Source organism: Diachasmimorpha longicaudata, chromosome 1 (assembly GCF_034640455.1).
Source record: "Diachasmimorpha longicaudata isolate KC_UGA_2023 chromosome 1, iyDiaLong2, whole genome shotgun sequence".
NCBI lineage: Eukaryota > Metazoa > Arthropoda > Insecta > Hymenoptera > Braconidae > Diachasmimorpha > Diachasmimorpha longicaudata.
The window spans coordinates 10,366,418-10,390,488 of record NC_087225.1 but is presented as its reverse complement, the minus strand read 5'-3'; the positions used below and the strand labels follow the sequence as shown (position 1 = coordinate 10,390,488).

Sequence of the window (24,071 nt, the reverse complement as noted above, 5' to 3'; positions counted from 1 at the left end):
GCAATTCAGTGGATCTCAACTATGCATAACATGACATAATTTAATTAATTCAAGTGGTAACTTTTAGAAATAATGAAAAGTCAAATGACAAATTAGAGAAAATTAATGTTTGGGGAATTTCCAGTTTCTATCCTCTCTAGATTCAACCACAAATGTCAAAATTAAAATCCATTATCGACTGTTGAATTTACAATTGCAAAGAATATTTTATACGAAACACAATGATGAATGTGTCCGCGGTAATTGATTCATGTCCCATATAATCGAACATGCGGCAGATGCGTTTACCGTGCCTGCAAATACCGCGATACTGCAGAATAAATATTCCTGTCAACCTTGGAAAAATCGTAACTCATTTTTTAGCTCCGAAGAATGTGAACAGAAGCAGAAAATTTGAACATATAATAATAACGCATTAGTGCAGTAAACGAGAAATAAAAAAACATATGTAAATCCCAATTAATTTTTTAGCAGTGAAGAACTTTGAAAAAGTTATAAAAATTAGGAAAAAAAACGGAAAAGTTTCAGTAAAGCAAATGAGAGAAAAGAAATCATTTGACGAATACTGGCCCGACCCTCTTTTACGTCTGACCTCGGAGATTACGGTCGAAAGTTCGGACATAACCGAATGTAAAGTAAATAAGAAAAAAAAACGGGTTTATTACGCATTTCTATAATAAGTCTGGAGAATGTCTCTCCAGTTTTTATCGTTAGGAATAAATTACAGGAAATTATAGTATTGGAGATCATTTATGATTAGTTTTCATGGCATTTAATTGCAAATGGAATGATTATTGAATTTCAAAACATACTATTAACAAATTGACATTTTTGAATGACATTGAGGCAAACTCAATTGAAGAGTAGATAAAATGTTTTGCAAAGTGTTTTATCGCGTTCGGGATTTTTACAATTTTTGTTTGCCGTAGAGAAAGTGGTGACTGCAAAAGAACTAACGGGTACATGCATTCAATCCACATTAATCCTTTCCTCTCAAACCGTTGATATTTGTATATGCAACCACGAGGCAGACATCCCAATGCCATACATGGCAGGCTTTAAAACCAGATTTTTTTTCTCTGCATTTTCAAAAGAAGAATCATTTCACGTTTTGGATATGAAAAAAAGAAATATGTATGTAGTCAACCCACAGCAGTATGTATGATCTCATTCGAATGCGAAAGAAGTTTCCGGCTTCGAAAGGTCATATAAAATCCCTAAAATTTATTTATCGATGATGTCATTCAGTACTGCATTGCACTTTTGCATTCTCTGAAATGTGAAGAGTTGATATGAGGGAATATGAGGGAGAGAAATTATGAGCAGTATATTAAAATTCTGGATTATCCCCTCGGCCATTAACTTGGTCAAACCTTAGACAAATTAAAGGCTTTGCCAGTGTCTTCAAATGAGGTGAATCGAAAGGGGAGACTATAACTGGTATCGAGCCCTGATTCAATTACCGACCTTCGAATCATCCATTTTTGAGCAACTATTCAACTGAGATCTGCGAAAACGTACGATATTCCCAATGATGCAGAATCTTTAAACATTTCTTCCACAAAGTAGCCATTTTTTCAAGATTTTTGACGTCTTACAAAAATACCTTAAGGTACGAAACGTAAAATGAAAGGCAGGAGGCTATAATTCCCAGAAGAATATCAACCAATTCGGTTAGCATTATTCTAGATTCAATCAGCAGATAAAGAACTGATAAAAAATATCAATATTGTCCCCATTTGAAGATATGAACAGATTTTTCAAAGAATGTGAGTTGGAGACTTAATTAAAGAAACGAAATATAAGAGCCAATTATACAGTGCAACCATCCAATACCTCAGGACGCGCCTATGTAGGATCCTTTGTATCAAGTGGTCCATTGATAATTATTTGTTTTGTTCATATAAAGTTTCGTCTAGAGCTGTCTTCCATTGTTTAAATTAAAAAACATCTGAGATGTCACCGAGTAAATCGCCCTGGGAATAATTCAGAAGAATTGATAGAATGATTGCTACTGCAACAAGTTCACCGGAATTAAGAGATTAATCGAATCGGGATTAAGAGATTAATCCAATTAGAGCAGAAAGATTTAGAATTCGATAATAATAGCGCATTATCACCATGGACGTATGGGCTTGAATTCATTATCGTGAGAATTTTTAACTGCCCGTGAACGGCTCTTCATTATCTAGCCAATTCTACCGGGAAGATTATTACGCAACTGCAGAATTTTGATGATAATTGGAAATTTGAGATCTCTCAATATCTACCCTCTCGTAATCCAGTTTCGATATCTGGTTAATTTACCTGAATATTCTCTGAGAGGGTTGGTGCACACCAGACAATGAACTTGCCAGTTAGAGTCAGCCTTTCGCTCAACGAACCGCTAGACCCCAGAAAATTTTCGCTAAAGTATCACGTTTGTAACACCAATTAACATCAATTTTCAGTACACGGAAGTGTCTGACTCGTATGAATATGGAGAAAAAAATTGAGGGTTGAATAAAGAGGTACATGTTTTATACTTTGCTCACCATGGGACGTATGTCAGTCGGATGAAAAGCATTTGTGGAATGTAGACATTATTTATATGACGGAAATGTAATGAAATTTGCACTTTAGATACATCTTTCATAACTTTTCATCTCTAAAGGCAGAGCAACAGTCATATAAAAGCAAAAAACATCATCATTCACTTTAAAAACAATATTAACTGTCATATTTTTTTTTGCAGAAATGACAGTTGCGTTATATTAATCATCATTATTGCTATTCTGTCAATAAATAAATCATGTAGGATAAGGATACGTCTTCTCCTCGTTTCACGATTTAAATGATATGGCAAGAGCTCATCTGATGTAATTGCAGGGCAACAAAGTTATCATGATGACATAAAATCAAAATTCATAAAAATTCAATTGAATTTAATTTATTTCTTTGATATTACAAATGTTTTCTTTGTTTTACATCGACTCCTACCCTTCCCTCTGTTTACAATCGACCCATTCACATTTGGTATCTATTATCACATTTTTATTATATTTATACATTTGCTTATTACAATTTATAAAAATTCAAAATTATCTTTACAATAGGCAATTCATCCTATTAAATAATTCTTTTATCGCGCTGTGCAAAAAAGTCACTTTCCTGACACACTTTGTTTTGATAAAATCTTTTCGGGATCGTGGGAGGATTATGGGACAGGCCGTAGACGACTAATATTATCCCACGTGTCATAAACTACTTTTCTGTACCTGTGTAGAAATGTATTATTTCTTTCGTTTAATCAGTTGGTAGTTCATTGTAATATGAACCCACGGTTCATCCTCTATTAATTCCACCTCTTCGTGTCGCGGTCTCCAAGGGAGACGCCTTACACCCCTTGTACTACCCTTTCCATTTTATCAAAAAAATCTCGCGAATTAGAAGGATCATTAAAAGAAAGAGTGAGAGAAATTGGAAATGGACGAAAAGTCGCCGGCGGATGTGTCACTGCATGGGGTAAAGGAGACGACGCAAGGGGTGTAAGGGCATGGGGGTTGCAAATAGGCGTTGAAATATACAGTAAAACAGTGGGAGAAAGCTCGAGGGAACGTCAAGTGGCTGTGGTTGTGCGGATGAGGGGTGGGACACTGAGTCGAGTGAGTGCCGCGTGCTTACACCCTCGCCAGAAAATCTCCTTCAGGAGTTAGAGGGTGGGGATGGCAAGCGGCTTACCGCAGAACTGCCCTAATAGTCCATTGTCTAAGATCCCGAGCGACAAATCCTCATCCAACCGGCTCGTTTTAGCTTAGTATTTTTGACGGATTTATTTCCACTTTTTTATTATTGTCCCTTTTTTTTTGGTGGTATCTCGGATTTATTCTGCTCTTCATCGCTTTGGAGATCGGTTTTTTTATCCGATTCTCGGTAGTACTATTTTTATCATTCATATGACTTTATTTTTTCCATTACTTTATGAGGTTAAAAATAACCACAAGCATCTTCACTCCTCTCACGATTTTGTCCACTATTGATGACAAATACTGTACGCTGACTAACCGCAAAAGACCCACCAAATACTTCTCGAGGACAGAGTTAACATTTCTTGTCGACAAAGATATCACACTTGGTATGCGAGGATGCGACCTATCGCTTTCTGCAGGAGTTGCATAACTTATACCAAATGACATAATGATGATTGGAATGAGTTTTTTTATCTCTTTTTTAACGGATACCTCTGCACATGATGTCACGCTTCCATCGGATGTGAATGGAGCGCAACTTTCTGAAGAAATTTGTTTTCAAATATTTTTTGCTGAACAACTAATTGCAAATTGAAATGAGTTGTTCGCTGGTTCAACGGGACCTTCTCGAGATCTCGACTGAGATAGCTAGATGAACTTGGGAACCGCGAATTCACACGAAACTTCCGTCGATAATTGATTAATCAGTTTATTTTTTGAATAACTCATATACTCAGTTCTGCGTCTGTAGTGGAGTGTCTTCGAGACAGTTCATCCACTCGCGCTCACTCGTGAACTGACATCTCGGTAAATGTTGGATGGATTTTCATAAGTCAAGGGGTATTTTTTTACAAGAATAGGAATAGCTCTTTTACGAAACGTTTTTCTGCATCCGGTCCGATTTTTCATGTGTCTAAAAATCGAGGAGTATTGCAATTTAAAGAGATGTTAAAGGCGAAGGTAGATAAAATTAAATTTTTTTTATAAATAAAAATGTGGAGCATTCTCATACGCATATATTATTTTTCCAAAAACAAATTATGGTAAAGCATATCACCCCTGGACGAGTAGATCACGAACAACAACAGTTAAAATTTCTCTTGTGCGCCGGGAGAAGAAGAATAATTATTAAAAAACTGAATCCTCGTCTTCACACATATTAACTGCAATAATAAAATTTAATCGGTCTTTTGGTGCCTATGAGAACTATTGCCGAGTCGCTGTTGCACAATAACCGAATGATTTAGTATCAATCGGCGACGGTTGGACAACTCAAGGGACCGATTGAACGATCAATGTCAATCGTTGTAGTACATCCCGGTTTAATTCAAACAACTGCGTTTTTCATCACCTTCTCGTTGGTACCGGCATAGACAGAACCTGATATGCTTCATTCCTTATCTCCGACGTATATACAGCTATTCTGAATTATCAGTAATTTCCGTCAATTCCTAGTATTAGTCGGCAAAGCCTAGGTGACATTATCTCGTTGTAAAAAAAAATGTTGAAATCAATAGCATCAAAATGGTGGTGAGTTTCTTCTTCTTTCCATCGTGTTTTTATGCTGTTGTAACCGCAGGCGAAGAAATCAAGCGGCCGGATGTAATATATGAGGAGAAATAGAAGTATTACGGAGAAAATGCTTCCCCTAAAATTGAAATTGAATTTTTGAAATACTCAGTGGTCAGAAATAGAGATACGTGTGAATGCCTTAAAATACAATTTTCAAAGACCTATATTTGCATACCCGGTGGCGTTCGTACCGTCGGAGGTCTAATTTAACTGCTTTGAGAATTTTTTTTTGTGAATGATCAAGTCGGTAGAAGTATTGAACTCAAGTCGATCGATTGCCATGATAAATTCTTCAAATCATTGCTCAGTTGGTGAGATTGGTTATTCACGGGTGATTCATTGCAGAACAATGACAAATCTATTGACCTCAATCTATAAAGTGATTACGGGTGGATAATGAGTTTATCTTGGTGAAGGTAGGGATCAAATTGTTCAATTACATTAATTTAATCTAGGAATTGAAATTTATAACGGAAATAATTTGATGGGGAAAATGTTGAAAGACATCCCCTTAGGGACAAAAGTAATATTCACAAAAAAAAATCTCGGAACAATTTCTCGGCAGTGGTTTCAGAATATTTTAGAGTTAAGTTCGAATATATAGACTTTTAATTTACTGCTTGCCTTTATCGATAATAAAAACTCGATAACTAATCATTTATTCATTTGTTTTTCCAATTCAGATGTTTCCGGAAGAATTATGCCAATTATTTCCCATTAAAAAAAAATGCAACATTTCATATCACCAATTTATTCGATCACGGCAGATCGTTCTCTTATTACATTTCTTAAACATATACTTTTGTATAATTTTTTTTTCTGAATTCGCAGTTTCAGAAAAATGTTTTATTACATGCAACTAAAAATGTTATATGCAATGTACATATGATAATACATTACAAAACCATTGATAAGTTAACACGTTAGTTAATAAAAATTGGTATATATTTAAGTCCGCACATATATATTCTGAGAATCATGAAATATCGTTGACAAAATCCAGCTCAATTGAAGTCCATGGGTGGAGCTGCGGGTTTTAAATAAAACATGGGTTAAAAAATGTATCAACATCTGTTTGTCTTTGACAACCTGTCATTGTCACCTCTTCGTGATGAAAAGTCTCTGAGACTTTGCAATTCGTAACTCTTCCATTCGAACTTGTTAAAATGCAAAGGTGTGGTTAAACGGAGTCTTTCTTGGGAGATTTGCCACGTTGACTCGTTAGTATTCTACACCAGTTGTTTTCCCCTCCCTTTTTTTTAAGAGGGTGTCCTCTCTGTTCAACTACCCGGCCTACATGTAACATGTTCTTCGCATTAATATACCATGGGCTTAAGACAAAGGACGAGAGATCGCCCCGCTCTATTTCGTTGTCTTTTTTTCATCTTCTATCTCCAGCTGGTTCCCCTTACCCTCAATTTCCTCTTTATCATTGAGGTGGCGAAGGGTAGAGTATAGAGCTACCACGTTCAACAGACCAACTGTAGATTTTCATTAGGGTGACGGCTCGGTACGTTAGATTGGAGATCAGAGATTTTTTTGTTATTAAGACCTGAAGTGGTTGCTTGAAAAGTTACAACTTGCAATTAGCTTCCTACTGAAATATTTTGGAAATTATTAAAAATTTTGCAAAGTCTAGGACGATACACTGACCGAAGACAATAGTTCGGTTATTAATTCTTAAATGTGCATAATTTTGTAGTAAATATTGCAATAATAATTATGTTTGTTTTTTTTTCATTAAAAGTTTTCTGACTCTGTCAACTCATTGATTTATCATTTTTCAGTAATTCAAATTATTTATAGGACTCAATACATGATGATATCGCTCAACATGATCTTGCATTGCCTGAAGTAAATTTTATTCAGACTGAGCATTTCCTTAGTCAAATCGACATGAATGTTATTCTCCAGAAAAATTTGAAATTATAATAGCTTACCATAGGCTTAAACAAAACGTTCTAAACTCTGATTCGTTAATAGTTAATGAATTTAATTTGCATACATAAGTCATTCTGTCAGAGCAGAATCACAAATCATGGTGATTCCGTACAAGCGCAATTTGAGGATTGGCTTCACTTGAGAAACCGATATTGAAGTGAATCAACAGCGCAATCATTAATGCATTAATTCATAGTCGATGTCTTCATTGGCAATTTACAACAAGTACATTTGTCGTACCAATCTCGATATAACAGAGATTTATCCCAGACGTACTTTTACATAATAAAATGTACCACATTATGAGTTGATTCCTTCGAATTTGTAGCGAAGAAAAAGTGTGAGATTACTGATAAATCCCACATTTTCAAAAGGAATGACTAGTGTTAATGACTCATCCAAACTCCATAAAGTGTTCCATGGTCTGTTGTCACACGTGTGTGCGATTGCTTTCGAAATTCCACTGCACCCAACTTGGTCCACTCCTCCATCACATTATCCTCTTCGGCATGGATAATTAGTACTTATTTCCGACAAAATGTGGAGTGAGTTCGGCCAAGAATCCTGTCATCATCACTCCGCCGAGGGTTAATACAAATAAATAACTATATTTTTACGTAAGAGCTTCACTGTACTGGTGTAAAAAAAGGGCGGGGGTAAAATAGGAGAGGAGAAAATATGCCGAGGATTTTGGACTACCTGGGGCCATCACCAACCCACTGTTTTGCCGAAGTATGAGCACGTACTTGGCCGGTACCAGGAAAAAGGATCATGGAGTGGACTTAGCGTTGAAATCCTCACCCCCCTCCTTGGTAAAACTTGCACGGAATAACAAAGTTTTTCGTTTTACCCGTGTTACGCTGCAAAGAGGGCTACAAGATGCCCTATGTCTTCTTCTTTCAAATTAAGGGGATCAAACTCAAAAGTGACAATGGCATGACTTGTATTTTTAATTTGAAAAAAAAAAAGAAAAAGAGTAAAACATTTAGATTCCAACTAATTTCATCCTGATGTTGAAAACAAATAGTTAGCCACGATTCCATAAATATCAAATATTTCCATTGGAATGGTATATCGCATAAACACACGCCTGAAGCAAATGGCTTTGATTATTTATATAGATCGAGAAAATAAACAAAACGGAAAATTTAACAGCTTACGCAAGAGTATACCAATGAGTGTGATGTGTACCAATTCTCTTGAGAATTACGGGCGGCGAATTATTTTTGGACCAAACTAATACACTTTTGCTACCCTAGAGACGCCCTGAATCGATTCCAAACTCTTGTTTTTGCTATTCTTTGTTTAACCCTAACTTTTATATTCACTTCTTGGAAGATTCAGTTTTCAACCTTCAGCAATATATACTTACATCCGGTGTTGAAGAGGGATTTCACCAAGATAGCAATGTGCCACATCGGCGAAACGCGAGACATTCCTTGTGTCTAAGAGTGATGTTCTATCACAGTATTCGTGAAGAATAATGATTGTTCAAAATCGTACATATTACCTAGGAAAATCACCTGTTTTCTTTCTCGCAAATATTGTTTTGAAAAAAACTATACGCTAATATTCCAAAGAGAGCAAAAAAAAATTGAAGAAAAATGATGCATTGAGCATGGAATTTACGAATCACGACTGACGATGAAGAGAAGCGGACAAAATGGCCCGCCGATGCTGAATTTATATCGTGTGTTTAGGTGAGAATTGGTTCTTTATGAGTGGCACGTGAGAATACTTCATACGATACTCAGCGAGGCAAAGTTGAGACGTGCAAAACTCGAAAACGTAGCAACCGTTACTATGAGAATCTTTTTAGTCTTATACATTGGCCGATTCTAAATCGCGATATATTCTCGGACACAATAGATCATAAACTACATACGTAGATTTTACTCTTTTATTTCTCCATTAGAAAGTTTATTTTTCAGTAGTCAAACAGTTTTGAAATTTCCTATTCGATTTCAATTATTCACTTTTTCTGTTCCAGAATGATGACTTGGTCTTTGATTCAGAGGGAAAACAAACATCATTTTCAGTACCAATAGTTGAGAAAACTGCGGACACATTCTTCAGCAGAGTGAAAAGGCAATTTAATTTTTTCGATTGGCTTGCACCAACGACGACCACCACAGCAGCTCCAGGTAAAGACGTCTTCTTAGGCATTTGAACTACTGAGTCACATGAAGAATCGCTCCTTCTAATTGCAGATACGGAGCCCACAACCGAAGCTACAACAGAATTGGTTTATGATACCACGACGCAGCATCACCGTAATGCCAGGAACAGTCAAGAAGTTACTGGTGATTCCAATCAAGTCAACGGAAATATTGACAATAATAATGATGCGGTAATTCCTTTTATTCAGTCGATTTGATCGTCTCGATCAAAAAAATAGTAAATCTCATTTTATGTCTACTGTCGTATCACCATTTTGTGGGTCAACTGTAGATCTCATTAGGGAATAAATCCCATCTGCATAATCGGCAACTTAATTATTCAGCGAATTTAATTGTCAAGATAATGCTAATCATTTCTTCGATGATTGAAATTTTAGACTAATGATATTGAAGACACGGCGTCAAACCAACAACTTGATTACGATAATCTTGATGATGAAGACTTTGCGGCTGGTTCCGGAGATGTTGAAGGAAGTGCCACTGAGGATAAAAGACATAAAACCACACATGGAGAGGGAGTAAGGGAACCAAGTGAGTACTCCTCGTTCAATTTAATTTCGTTATGTATTTTACTCACTGACTGAAAATTCCTGAGTTTTATATTCATTTGCAAACTACTGAATAATTCAATGAGAAAGTTAACGATCACTTAAGAAGCACAAATCATTCGCTGAATATTCAGAAACCTAATGGTAATTTTACTAACCTCATTCATTGATGGTTATTTTTCCCAGAGTTCTACCGAATCACTGTGACCGTACTAGAACCGTACATCGCTGATTACGCTGACACGAGGAGTTCTCATTACATACAGTTGAGCAAAAATTTGACTCAGGCACTCGATGAACTGTTGTCTCGACACATTCCCAACCATGATCATGTTGCTAATGTCATTAAAATATTGTAAGTAGCGCATTGTCATTGTTAAACAAATAATATAAATTTTTCCCCATCTCCGTTCCCATTGTTATATTTGCTAGTATAAAAACTTTAATTTTGTCTAGATAAAGATTAGATTTCATTCACCAATCTTGAAGTAGTTTGATGTATTTTTGCACGTATGTACATGGGTTGCTATAAATAAGTTGAGCCTCCTTACGCGGTTGCACCCGATTACCTGGAGGTACTTGTAGATGAAGCAGTGCTACCATTCTACATTTTTTCTTCTAACAGTACCTGTTTTAATTTTCCTTACGAGCCGTCTTCATATTGTCCGAATTGTTCAGTATTATCTTAGGATTTGATACTGAGCTTTCAAAATGTATATCGAATTGATTGAATGATCTCCAATTTTTCAGACCGACTGATGATCCGTTTACTTCTGAAGTGCTACTGGACATTGGGTCAACTACGCCTTACGAGTCTCACGTCCGAGAGATCCTGGAAAAACAGTTGCAGTTGCATACCGTAGGAAATATTCAGGTGTCGCCTGAAGGATTCACATTCCGTGGCTTCGCAGGTGAGCAGTTTAATATTATCTTGAATGGCCTGATCGATGATGTTAGGTGACCCATTAGTTGAAATATGAGACGATTTAGTTTCATATATTGTGTACGGGTCCGCATATTTTTATTTATTTATTCATTTTGTTGTCAATTTTAATGCACGTTAGAATGTTCCGAGCACACTCAACTTAGATGTAGAGACGGTACTTGCGTGCCTCTAAGTACACGTTGTGATGGTGTACCCCAGTGTCCAGATCAGTCCGATGAATTGGACTGTACACCCAAAACAACCGAGGAAACTCGTAAGTATTCCGCAGCACCCATTCATTATCCCAACATTTAATTTGAATCCTCATTCATCATTAAGATTTTCTCCTTAATTTTTAACACTGCGTTGGTTGTGCTAATATTGCAAATGCTTTTATTCGAGGATAAATTTTAAAAAATCAAGGATCAGCCTTACGCTTGAAGATTTCCAAGTATTTTCACTATTTTGTTTTCAGTGATTTTCTAATTTTGTAGCCGAATATTAGATTTTATTTGAGCCCCACTTTATGCTAAAGCTTTTAATACATCACAATAATGTTATTAATCAAATTTTACAAGTCTAAATTTGAATATCGATGTTGAATCATATTTTTTTCTAAATCTTCCTGAAAAGCGCGACCCGGTGGTCGTAGCGCAACTGACGGGGTGTTAATTCATTTCTTGTTCTCTTAGAATTTACTTTATTTTTTTTTGTTCGTTTTCATACATTTGTTAGGCACTGACGCAAATTATGACAAACACGAGCATGCAGGTAATCCGTCAACAACTAATGACACACTCAAACACAAAGTTGAACCGACACCTCCCTCTGGAAACAATTGTCGTGGCGATGACGCAGTTCCCTGTAAAGATGGAAGTAGATACATTTGTTCAGTACAAGAATGCGATGGTATTCCTGATTGTAACGATGGTGCTGATGAGGAGGGTTGCGGTGACAGTATGTGTTGTTTCTTCCCTTCAATGATATTTCATGGCTTCCACAATGTATATATATAATATAAACGCAGATTTAAGCAATTTTTAAATAGATAATTCAAATGAGTATTCAGAGGAGTTAATGTCGTCAGTGATACAATTTTGATTCTATTAATTTTGTTCACAGGTTGCGGAAGAGATGAATTCTCTTGTGACGTCAGTCGGTGCATTCTGCAGAGACAACGCTGTGATTTTATTCCAAATTGTGACGATGGTAGTGACGAGAGGAACTGCAACTATCCCGGTAAGTTATCATGATTTTCGATTATATCATGTGCGCTAGCACCGAAACGGTGTATCAGGGTTTCTCCGGGACGTAGAAAGCATCTCTACCGACAGCTCCATCGGTAGTTGAGCTGTGTTCAACGTGTGGTTCCAATGAAGAGATGTACAAACTTTTCTTGAATTTTCCAACTTCCCGACTCGAAGGGAGAAAGTTATTGCAATTACTTAGAATACCGGCCGTGGAAAGTTTATAATTTCTGGATGTTTTTGCGACTTCTTCCAGAAATTTTTAAAAACTGATTTCTATGCGTACGTCAGCTTCAAAATTTGAGTTACGATTTCTCCTAAACACTGTGATTAAATTCCGAAGAATATCGCTTTAACGATTCTTTTGAATTTCCAACAAACTTTGCGAAAAAATGTTGGAGATACGTTATTTTTATTGAATATTTTATTCCGCGTTTATAACATCGTAATATTCTTTGTCGCGAAGCAATGATGGGTGGAATTTTTCCATGCAATCGATGCATCAATTCAAAAGTGAGATCCGTCATTCATCCGGCCATGGAAGCATTTCCACGGTGAGGGGAATAATAAATAATCATCGCTCTCGAATTTCTGGGTGTATGCAACCTAGTGGAAAGTTCCTTGTGCAGCCCTACAGGTTATACGCGCTGCAAACCAACCGTCATGGGAGCGAGCAATCGATAAACCAGTGATTCATTCAATAATTGAGATGCGTTATTTGCTTCCAAGTGGAAGTACTGTCATTGTTCAAATTGAAGTTTTGGGTTCACTGCATTCTACGAACATATGAACACACCACATATTTTTGTGAAATCTATATATTGCCCTCCACCTCCACCCATTCACATTAGTCAAAATTCACTCAATTTCTTAATTTCTTTTCATATATGAATGAAGTATATGTAACTTTCATTTTTCTATGAATACTTTATCGAGGAATGGAGAGAAAAAAAACAGAACTGCTGCAAAATTGATTTATACTCCTAAAATGGATTGATGAGTGCGCTCATTAAAGTTTGCTCCGCTCATTTAATTAATTTTCTTTCGTAGAACCGAATGTCTGGTCACTTATAATCCCCATGATTATTTGCTAATTGAATTATTTTCGTGAAAGTAGGGCATCCCCCTGATACCATCTTTAACATATTGTTTATCTCCTTCATCGTATGACATACAAATGTAAAACTTCCTACCCACGTCTATCTGCGTGCCTAGACAAGAATATGTTCCGTAAAAATAAGGTCGGGGAAGGAATGAATGAGGGGAAAAAACTAGAAGGGACGAAGAGGAGGTGTCAGCAAGGCGAGCGAGACGATCGAATGAATATTCAACGTTGTGAGAGCTTTTTCATCTCGATGCTGGGTACTTGTCGGGCTTCCGACATATCTCAGCCTTCCGACCACCTCTCCATCTCCTCCTCACGCTTGGACCAACTTTGAGGATCATCATGAGTGTTATACAGTCAACAATGCGGAAAAGGACAGCCACCGGTAGTAACACTGACGATAGAAATGTTTCTCGTCTCGACTTAACTTCCGGTTTTATCTAAACAGCCGCTGTATTATGAGTGAACTAACTTGAGGAGTAGTATTTCTTTTGGTATAGAAAGCATAGAGTTGACAATTCGATTCAACTTTGTGGTAATATCTGCATTGTTTAGCCTTTCAAATTTCCGCACTCAACGTATTGACAAGAAAACAAGGATAACTCTTTCATTTATTATTCTATCTTTGGTAGGAACAACAGTTATTATCGTTGAAAACGTTTAATTTTTTGTGGGCTCATTTGAAAAGAAACAAATTAGAGACAAAAAGGGATAAAAACGTGGCGGGTATACGTTGTGTCTTTTGCTGCTTTGCTTAATCAATAATTGAGAATTCCTGGTTGACAAGGAGAAATTGTGAGGATAATAAACATGAAAGACTCACGAAGAGTGGATTTCTCCATCCAAGGAGACGCGTTTACTCTGTCGTTTGTAATCCGCCTAGTCCCTATGGACAATTATGAGGAAATGCAGAGAGGAAATGGTTAAACGAGAGTGCACGCCAGGCACCACCACGACGGATGTCAAATATCTGTAGTTTCTTGCCATTGATTCACTTTTCCAAAGTAATTATTATCATTACTCGAATTTATTTATTTATTTAATTATCTTTCGTTTTATGATTCTGTACGAGTTTTTTTTAGCTCGAATGCTAACTGAGTGAATTGTGTTACGCATTTTATGTCTAAAGGCTACCTGGGCCATTAGTATGTCATAATTGGGAAACTCTCAAATGAAGATTAAGACAATGTACTGCTGCTTTACTGCCTTAATGTGTGTTTCTAGAAGACACGATTTTATTTTGATTATATCTATATTTTTGAGGAGCCATATTATAATAGCTCACAGATATTCAAAAGTAATGCGTATAGGAATGCGATTCGCACAATATTTTAAACAATTGATCCACGATAGATTGATGAGTTTGGAATACGGTCAGTTTGTTGTAAAATTCAGTACTTCATACTTTTGGTAATATATATTTTGGTCAGGGGGTTTCGTTAACTTTATGCTATATTTCAATTACTTAGTAAAACTGACGCCGGTAATTGGTCATTTCGTCGGTTTATCGCAGTAGTAACGTGGAGAATGATTCATCGCTTGTATGAAAATTTAGCTGAGAATCCAAGAATAAGCCGTAAAATAAAATTAAAAAGTGATCTCATTTGTACATCATAAATCATGAATCTACAAACATCATAATTGCGGCGCCAGTATGAGTGGCCAAGCTCAAAGAGATCGCCTGTGTCTGTAATAAACATGTGGTTGCTCGTTTAATTGAACGGCATCTTGTAACAAATCCGATAAGGAAATCCGGGCCTTTTTCTCATTTGGCCTCCCACATACGTGTCATGATATATTTCCCATGTTTCGGGGGAATTCGTAACAAAAGTGGTGAAAGGAATATTTTGATTCAACTCATTTCTATGCAAATGCGGTATTGAGAAAAATCATTCAATTGCATAAATATATTTACTTGCTATAAGTACATCTGTATAAATAGTTAAGCTATGGAAATTTCGTTCTTATTTTTGGTAATTTCTTGGGAAAAAAATAACGCAAAAATCGATAGAGATTAAATAAATTTATGGGAGCCTAATTAATCGGAGATCTCTTCACATTCAAATCGTTTAACTCAATCACGGAAATTGTCGTTAAATTCTTTATTGAATCGAACCCAATGTCATAATATGAAATAATTTGATATTGTGGCTTGCAAATGAGTTCTATGCTTTTTAGTATTCATTGTGGAGTTCTCCGAAGAAAAAACGCGAAACAAAACAATACTAGTGCTCGTCCTTCACGCCTTTCTGTATCTCGAAATTAAATTCTTCCCTCATCCCTCATCTCACCCTCCTTGTGAGTGCGATAAGCAACCGCCGTATAACGCCTGAGACCAGATTGGTAGGCGTAACCCTGCTTGGTTGTAATAGTTTTCACACTCCTCCGTCCAGTCATAAAACAATACGACCTGTAGTTCACAGTATTTCATGCAGAGATGAACCTTTCACTGTATACATTATTTCGGCTCAATGTACATATATCTGAGGTGCAGAAGACAAATGGTCCACCCGCTCTTATCCTCATGATTTTTGCGCTGCGTGTGAGCAATCACAAGTTTTTTTTTGTTTTTTCTTTTTGGTCGTTCGTATTTGTTTTCCATTCCACCTCCATTTTTGTTGAGAGCGAAAAATTTATTGGAATTTCGATAATGCAGGAATGCAAGTAATGAATAAATATTCAAATATTTTCCAATAATTTAAATGGACAATGTTTGATATTTATTTGTTCAATTAACAGTTTGTGAGAGCTTTCAAGGCCAGCGACTTTTGTAATTCTTTGACATTTGATTATACAACTCCTCTTTATTGATAGACTTCGATTAAATTAAATATCTTGAACTTAAAAGTGAATAACAGAAGTTATTTTCAAAATGGTGAATGATGATTTTTGAAATGTCGATTTTGGATATAGATATTATTAATGAATATGTCATATAATTTTACGCCCAATTGATGAAATTTTCTACTAATTTAGATTGCTCTTTGATAATCAACAATACATTACAGAATTTCACGTGCCACATTCTCCTTCGCACGTATATGGCCCTGCAAGGGCTCTTGTAATTAGTCTCGTCTTGACTTCCCTATTGTATAATTAAACATCATTCCTGTCATTTTTATCTTCACCTCAAGCGGAAAATTTGAATAAGAGACTTGAGCCAAAGACACAAACCAGTAGGTCGAGGGGCATCCCTGTCCCTTTTATTCCACATTTAAATCATCTGGATGAGTAAAAGAGGGGTCGGAGGGAGTAGTGTAACGTTGGTTCCTCAGCGGGTTGGCGTAAATGTCAGAGTCTAATGGTTACCAGTCGCAAGCTTGACGTCAAATTATTTTCATTAATGGGGAAAATTGAAGATTATTACTTTCGTGCGAACTGCATTATTGAATTCATGATGTGAGGACTCTATTCAACGTACTTTCGGAAGAGATTAATGCTGTATTAATAACTTAATCATTATGCATGAACCCGTGGTACGAAGGAAGGTGGCGATCGATTAACATTGTGCTGGAATCGCATGAATTTAATATCGATAATTTCACCCCTGAGTAATGGCTATACGCCTACACAGCTGCATATTTTTGCAATTCTTCTAATAAAATGACAATTGTACAGTACAAATGACTGCATTGGTATTGGTAGTTGAATCACATTCCACAATAATTCAACTTTTAACAGACATTGCACAGGAAGAGTTGCAAAAGGTCGTCTGTGTTCGAAAAATTCAATTGCAAAATTAAAACCAGTTTGAGAAGTCGAAGAATCAGTTTGAAAATTGACTCCGCTATGATTCAAATACTGTTTATTGTTAATTTCACATTTTGTTTGTGATACTATAGTTACATTGATGGGGCTACTCATAAATGTACCAATCTAAATGATGAGACAGGATCATATTTGCGATTTTATAAAGGATGGGTAAAGAAGCAATTGAAAGTACCATTGTAATTCACCCTGAGAAAGGGTACGAAGCCGTAGTACGAAGAATGCGCGCGCAATCGACCGCCAACTCCAAAAGGACCAAAATATACGTACACCAGTGCGCGGCGCCAAAGTCAGTACGAAACCTATATAATAGTCATAACGTAACGGCACAACGTGAAAGCACTGTTCTTTCGATCGCGCTGCCGTTGGCTCCCAAACGAATTTTCACTTTAGAACGTTAAAAAGTAGAAAAATAAAAAAAAAACAAAGCATCTACCATTCTCCAGGCACGATAAAATTCTATCTCAAAGCCCAATGGAAATCCTATTTTTATAATTTCCCTCTGATACCCGAGTCGACACTATAAATCACTGGGTAGTTCTAAACGGCTTACAAAACCGGGAGAAAGAAAAAAATAACGGAAGAGCATACAAATTAGTTTTGGTTTTTGAATAAATATAGAAATTGAGAGTGAAACAATCTGTACAAAAAATAACTTTCGCCTATTTATTATTTAATCCACATCTCTTTTTATTTTGTCTCGATTGAAAGAAAAATGATTTCCTTCTGCAAATATTTTTTCAGTTGATAAAAAAAGGAAATGAATCTCTACAGTTAATTATACCAAATTATGGAAAAAATATAAACACCACTGGGTTTTTTTCAAGTGCAGTTGACCGCACACGTGTAATAAAAAATAGTGGGTTGATCATCACGTTTAGTGAAAAAAGGGGAGAGGGAAAAGGACATCAGACAGCAGTTAAAAAGAGGTACAAGTGAGGATCCAAAGTAGTTTAGTGCCTCCCACGCGCTGTTATATAGGAATATCGGTGGAGGTGGGGTATTGGTACTCGAGGGCTCACTCTACTCTCTACTTGTTTCGCATCGGTAGATCAGCGTGTTTGCCACGCGACCATTGTCAGAACGTCAAGCCTTACCTAGCACAAAATTTTTTTTTTTTAACGAAATTTACCAAGTGGCTTGGTATCTGTCATTTCGGTGTTTGTGTCTGTGAATTTGTGATTTTTTTCTTTCATTCAGTTCTCTTTTTTGGTTTCTTTCTTCTTGAAAAGTACGGAATGAGTCGCGTGTCACCCGACTTAGGGTAAAGAACGGGAATTGTTGAAAAATTTCATTGTTCAGGGGGATCTGGTGAATTCGATTAAAACCCTGGAATTTTTCTTCGTTAATTTACTGAAAAAGTTCGTGGCATTAATTTTGAGATTCATTGGATTAATTAACTCTTTGGTGATATTCTCTGATACGTATAGATACCTGTCATTAACTTTCAGAGTTCTATTTTTCAAAGAAATATTATTAAAATTAAAGGTGTCAAGTAAAGCTGTTTATTTAAATCCCGCGCGCTCGACCCTGTCCATTCAACTGCTAGCGTAATTACTTTCGACTTTGAGATTAATTCAACCCAGCAATTAACAGTGAAGGAGAAGGGGGTGGGAAATTATCGCAAGTACACAATCGTAGGGAAAAAACAATTTCAAAATTCTGAATGGAACGAGCGAAATACAAATGCTGTTGAGTCTATCAGAGTCACGATTGAAAAAAAATAATAATAAACAGTAATGGATAGGGAATGGTTGTGAGATGTAGTTACAAGGGAAGTAATGATGTGCTATTGTTGATCCCGACCGACGCAGTATATTAACAATTTCGTTGTTTTTTCCCTCTGTTCTCTATAATTGTGTTTAATTTTTCCCCGTTCGTGGTTTTTATTTTTCTGTTTTTACCACTTTTTTTTGTGGCACTTTTCTTGCCTCGTAGAGCGCGTAAACAGTTCTCTTAATCCCTGGGGTGAATTAAAAAGGAAATGCGTCAAGTAAGATGAGGGTGAGCCGTTTGCGGTGGAAATGTAACACGATTTTTAGTAACATCCGCGTGACAATTAAAATCCCTCTGTGAATCTATGTTTAATAATTAAAGACATAAAATTGTAAATGAATTTTGGTAATTTTTCATTCATCTAGGGCTTGAGGAGTCGATTGTGGAATTGATGAGGATCATTTTGATCTCTTCGGAGAGCGTCCGATGGGATTAAAACGTGATAACAAATTATTGGTGATTTATTGAAATTTGAAAATTGAGGGTAATGGAAGCTGGAAAAAATAGTGTCTGGCGTGTGGCAGTGTTTCTACTGTTTCCGATTATTTTTGCTGTTGTCGGAGAAGCACAGAGATACCAATATGATCGTTACAGAGGTAAAATAATCAACGAATTATAAATTATTAGAATGCATTTGCTTAAACCCCTATCAATTTTTGAAGTCACGCATAATGTTAATGGAGCACACATTTTGACAAAAAGAAGCCCTTAATCTCTTTTCACTCCTTCATTAACTAAAAATCCAATATTTGTTAGTATTTTTTTATGAATATTATCCTGAATACTCTCAGCTCCGCTCAAAAATTCATGTGTTTTTTCACGCTACTCTATCAAAGAATAAAAAATACAAAACATTAACAAAAAATGAGCAAAAAATGAACACATCCTCGCGTAATGCACCCGACGATACTGTCGCATAATTACACATCGAAAAGACATGTCGTCAGTTAGATACTGAGTCGTGCACGCCATCCAGCAAACTAACGTATATATTCACTTTTACGCGGCGAATGAACTCATATACAGCATTAACTAGTTATATATTTATCCAACTAAATAATCCACCATGCACCATAGGTTGAATAATAATTATTCACTTCAATTTTCCATTATTTATGCTAACTGTAGGGATGGGGAGAGAGAAAGGAAAAGGGCGAACAGCGGAATGGATGAATTTGTGAAGAAAATTAGGGAAAAGCGTGACAAAAGGTTATCTTTAGGCTCTCGTTTTTTTTTTTCAAACTAACAGAATTTTTCGGAGAACATTAATTGAATTTTTATTCAGTGGAGCTTTCGAGTCTAACAATTGGCGACTTTTTGTCATACCAGTGTGGATGGATATTCATTTGCCTATTCTGCAAAAAACTAGTCACGTAATTTCCATTTTCTTTCCAGCAATTTATTTTATTCAATTTCATTGTTGTTAACGTAAACAGTCGTAAATATTTGCTTATGAATTCAGGAATTTAATTTAATTTATTCACTTGTAGACTTTTCCCTCGGTGTTGGTATAAAAAAATGAAAAGAAGAATGTTGAAGATAGCTCTGGTCACGGCAACGGGAATATGTCCGACAATTTTTAAAATGAAACAATGCGCCAGTGGAGAACATCATAAATGCGTCCACGTGTATTAGCGTGAGGATAGCATTGCGTATATACGTGCAACAGGCCGCACTATAAAACGTCATGCAATAAAATCCTGGAGTAGAAAAAATAGTGGTATTTTTTTTTCGTTTTGTTAGATGTTAAAATGGTGCCCTTGGGGCTTGAAACAACTCCAGGTTAAAATCCATAAAGAAAACGTAAATATAAAAAATTAACGCGTATTAATTTTAGAAAAAGTCCGTCGGTTGATTTTGCAATGAAAATGGATTAGTTTATTCTGTTGTTCGGAGCTCTGAGACAGTTTAATTTTAGGTGAAAAGTTTGGGATGGACAGAGTTCATATATATCGCCAGTGATCCCCATTTTTAAAAGAATAATGAAATCATATTTTTTTTCGTTGCCGCTCAGACATTCCGACAGAAATGGTACGACCTCATGAGTCCATTAAACTCGATTTCACTTGAATTGGTGATAATTAACACAATATCTATTGTCGCATACATGACGTTTAAAATGTAATGTAAACGCTAACACAGATTCTTTTGAATAGTGAGTAAATATGTAATATATACATACCAAGGAATATGATGTTATCTTTGCAACTTTACTTGATTTTAATTGTTTTCATAATTACCTAACTAGGAAACAATTGTTCTCAACCCGTTCGCTGTCGTTTGGAATGTAAAACTTAAATTCACTACTATTTTACATCGGGAAAAAGCCCTTCTCCTCTCGTTTTTAAGAGTGCAAATTGTCCTCTGAAAGTGAAAAGGGACCATTTTCATTTACGAATTATCATCATTAATTTCAATATACCCCAATTAAAATAAATCTCAACAACTCGTCGTCAAAGTTAGTGAGTCCAGGTTATCAGTGAACGATGCCCTCCCCCGCCCCTCTCCACTCAACCTAATTATTTATTAATAATTTTTACGATTCAGTGCCGTAAAAGCCAAAAACTTCCCGAATATGCGAGAAGTGGCTAATGGCCTCGAAACTCGGAAGTTCCATAAAACGTGGTTTAACGATGCGTTGCTTTTATGCGTTCGCGTTTGGCCATCCTACCTGAAACTGTATCAACATTAATGTTACCCCCGTGGAGAATGTATTCCTCAACCTCAATCAAATTGAATAAAACCAAGATCGAGATGGAGACGAGAATAATATACGGAAGTTCACATAACTAAGTTAATTACTTTATTATCGAGTTATTGCTCATCATCACCATTTTCATCAAATCCATATCTGTCGCAGGTCGTCATCTCGACATTTCGATTTTAATACTAAAGATTATTCTAAGAGCAGTCCGAGAAAAGAAATTAATGTCTGTGGTACATTGGCGGCAATGTGACTCATGCATATTGCAACGGGTGCGAACGAGTCTCGCATAATCGATTTTATCTGACAACGGTGTACCATATACCGTGACGTGATGGAACGGAAATAAAAAAATTAATAAAACAACCTGTCAAAAAATTTCACCCCATTGCAATCCCGGAAAAGGTCAATTATAGATGTGCTGACAATTTGAAAATTCTTCTAAAATTCATAAAGGCTTTTTCCTATTACCAAACTCAATTGGTATTGGTAAATAAAAATTATCATTAGATATCAAGGAGAAAAGCTAGACGTTTGAGGTCCTGATGCGCCACTTTGAATCCTGGTGGACCATTAGAAAAGTTTGATAGTTTTTCCACTCGTGGTTGATGCAGTTGTTATAAATCACTTATTGGAAATTCAAGTTTATGAAAAAAAAACATGTTTGCAAACTTTCATCTCAGTTTTATCTATATTTTTCGTTTAACAATGTTTAAAGTATTCATAGACGCTTTTTCGTCGGTTTATGGTGTAAGGCACGTGGTAGTGTTAGGCACTTTGTGCCTCATGAATTCTTGCCAATCGATAAAGCGATCAATATGATAATACACAATTTTATTTGCCCTATTTGTTACTGAGTAAAAGCTTCATGTTGAGTTCAGAACAGCGGTAATTTAATTTCGTTCTGTTTCATTGCTTTTTTTCCATCAAAATCCTCATAAATCATTAACGCTCTTTGTTGAGCAAATAGTGGACGAAAAATCCCAAAATAATTCAACAATTCTGGTCTTATTTATACTTCCCTGTCAATAAATATCACCGTGCCACTTAACCGGATGCACTCCGTCATAATCGATTCGTACTTCCTGTCTGCATTTTCCCATCTCAATAAATCGGTGATTCACACTCAATATGGCATCGTCAATTCTTTATTTATCTCTTAAGGTTTTCTTCGGTATTTATTTCCATTGCCCTCAATTTTTTTTATTCCCACCTAGTCCCCATCAATATCCTTCTGCCTCTAGCGTTTGACTTATTCTCAGTAATCTCTGAGTACTCCTCCAACAAAATGACATCCGCGTACCGTGATATTTGTCCTCCCCTAAAAGGACGAAAATTTATTAGATTTTCTGGCTTTTACGGGTAAACAGGCTTCCTCCCGCACGAACACACGACTTCTTTGTTGTAACAAAATACCACCAACGCAGAATATACGGCAAATACCATTTGTGCTTCAGCTTCGACTGTTTATTACACAACCACCCCCCGGGGCGGGTCTATTGTATCAAGTACTGTTTATCACGAGTTAGATATTGTTCTAATTTCGTAACAACTGTTTTGCCGGGTTCAAGTGATTTTAAATTGCATTCATTACACCAATAGTTTCCTCGAAATTCTTCAGTTGACATTCATTAACATTCATTATTTTTTCAATTATTTATAAAGTTGAGTAGATGATTGTGCAATCGAATAACTATGAAACTTTCAAATCATTTACTGGTTCATTAAAGTGCTGTTGCTAATGAGTACATCAATATTTTCGGTTGTATCTTTTAATTGAGTCAATAATCCTCATAATAATTATAGCGATAGGTGAATTCGTGCTGCCGATCCAAATATAATAAACTAATTTCCAATGTGCCTTTGCAAAATCAAAACTGAAAAAAGAATCCAAGACTAGTTTCGAATTTTTAAACTTGACAGAAATATTGTAGTCAATTTGGAAAAGCATTTATTTCTGCCAACACTTGTTGTTGAAAATGTCTATCTAATTATAATTTTTTCCATAACAACAACTGATGCGAGACTTCCCAGTGTCTGTCCTCATGACTTGTCTGATTGCCAGATATTCACTTTAACGAATTCTTAAAATGTACTAAACTTCTTTCCATCATTTGCATTTAAAAAGGTCAGTCAACACAAATGTCGTGCTATTATGACTAACTTTGAATTACTACCGTCATCAACCAGTTGAGATCACCCTTCAGTAAGTGGGTAGGAGCTATTGTCAGCATTAGGAATGTGGCACGACTGGTGCAATATTGGTATCATTGCTATTCAGTTTTATGTGACACATGCAATCTCAACTCGTCCCTTAAAGAATGAGCGTACAAGTGTGAGCGAATGGTTTTAATCATATTCGGGCATGGTCTTCATGGTCTGGCGTTCTACGTACATGTTACCTTGGCACGTATCGATAACGAGATGCGGAATACCGCGCTCGCACCCAGATGCATTCCTGGGGGACGTATATCATTGTTTTTGTTAAAGAGGTGACGATGAGCGCATTCTTGACCATTTCAATTTTTTAAATAGTTTGGCACATGCCTCTAGACTCGAATTCACTTATTATTTATT

At 36.2% G+C, this 24,071-nt stretch overlaps 1 protein-coding gene across 26 annotated transcripts in view; it reads left to right on the top strand.

The window, feature by feature from the left end:
- The window catches only part of LOC135165755 (basement membrane-specific heparan sulfate proteoglycan core protein-like), a 63,718-nt gene that overhangs the window by 7,443 nt on the left and 32,204 nt on the right, over positions 1–24,071 (top strand). For 20 of the 26 annotated variants that reach the window (XM_064127420.1, XM_064127395.1, XM_064127450.1 and 17 more), the window contains exons 2-9: positions 9,232–9,385; positions 9,452–9,591; positions 9,799–9,952; positions 10,156–10,324; positions 10,720–10,880; positions 11,034–11,168; positions 11,630–11,851; positions 12,017–12,133. In XM_064127420.1, the coding sequence (XP_063983490.1) occupies positions 9,232–9,385; positions 9,452–9,591; positions 9,799–9,952; positions 10,156–10,324; positions 10,720–10,880; positions 11,034–11,168; positions 11,630–11,851; positions 12,017–12,133 (1,252 nt within the window). Of the gene's footprint in view, positions 1–9,231; positions 9,386–9,451; positions 9,592–9,798; positions 9,953–10,155; positions 10,325–10,719; positions 10,881–11,033; positions 11,169–11,629; positions 11,852–12,016; positions 12,134–18,049; positions 18,376–19,155; positions 19,387–24,071 lie in introns of those variants that run through there. The other 6 variants (XM_064127505.1, XM_064127496.1, XM_064127411.1 and 3 more) reach the window with 5 other exon arrangements.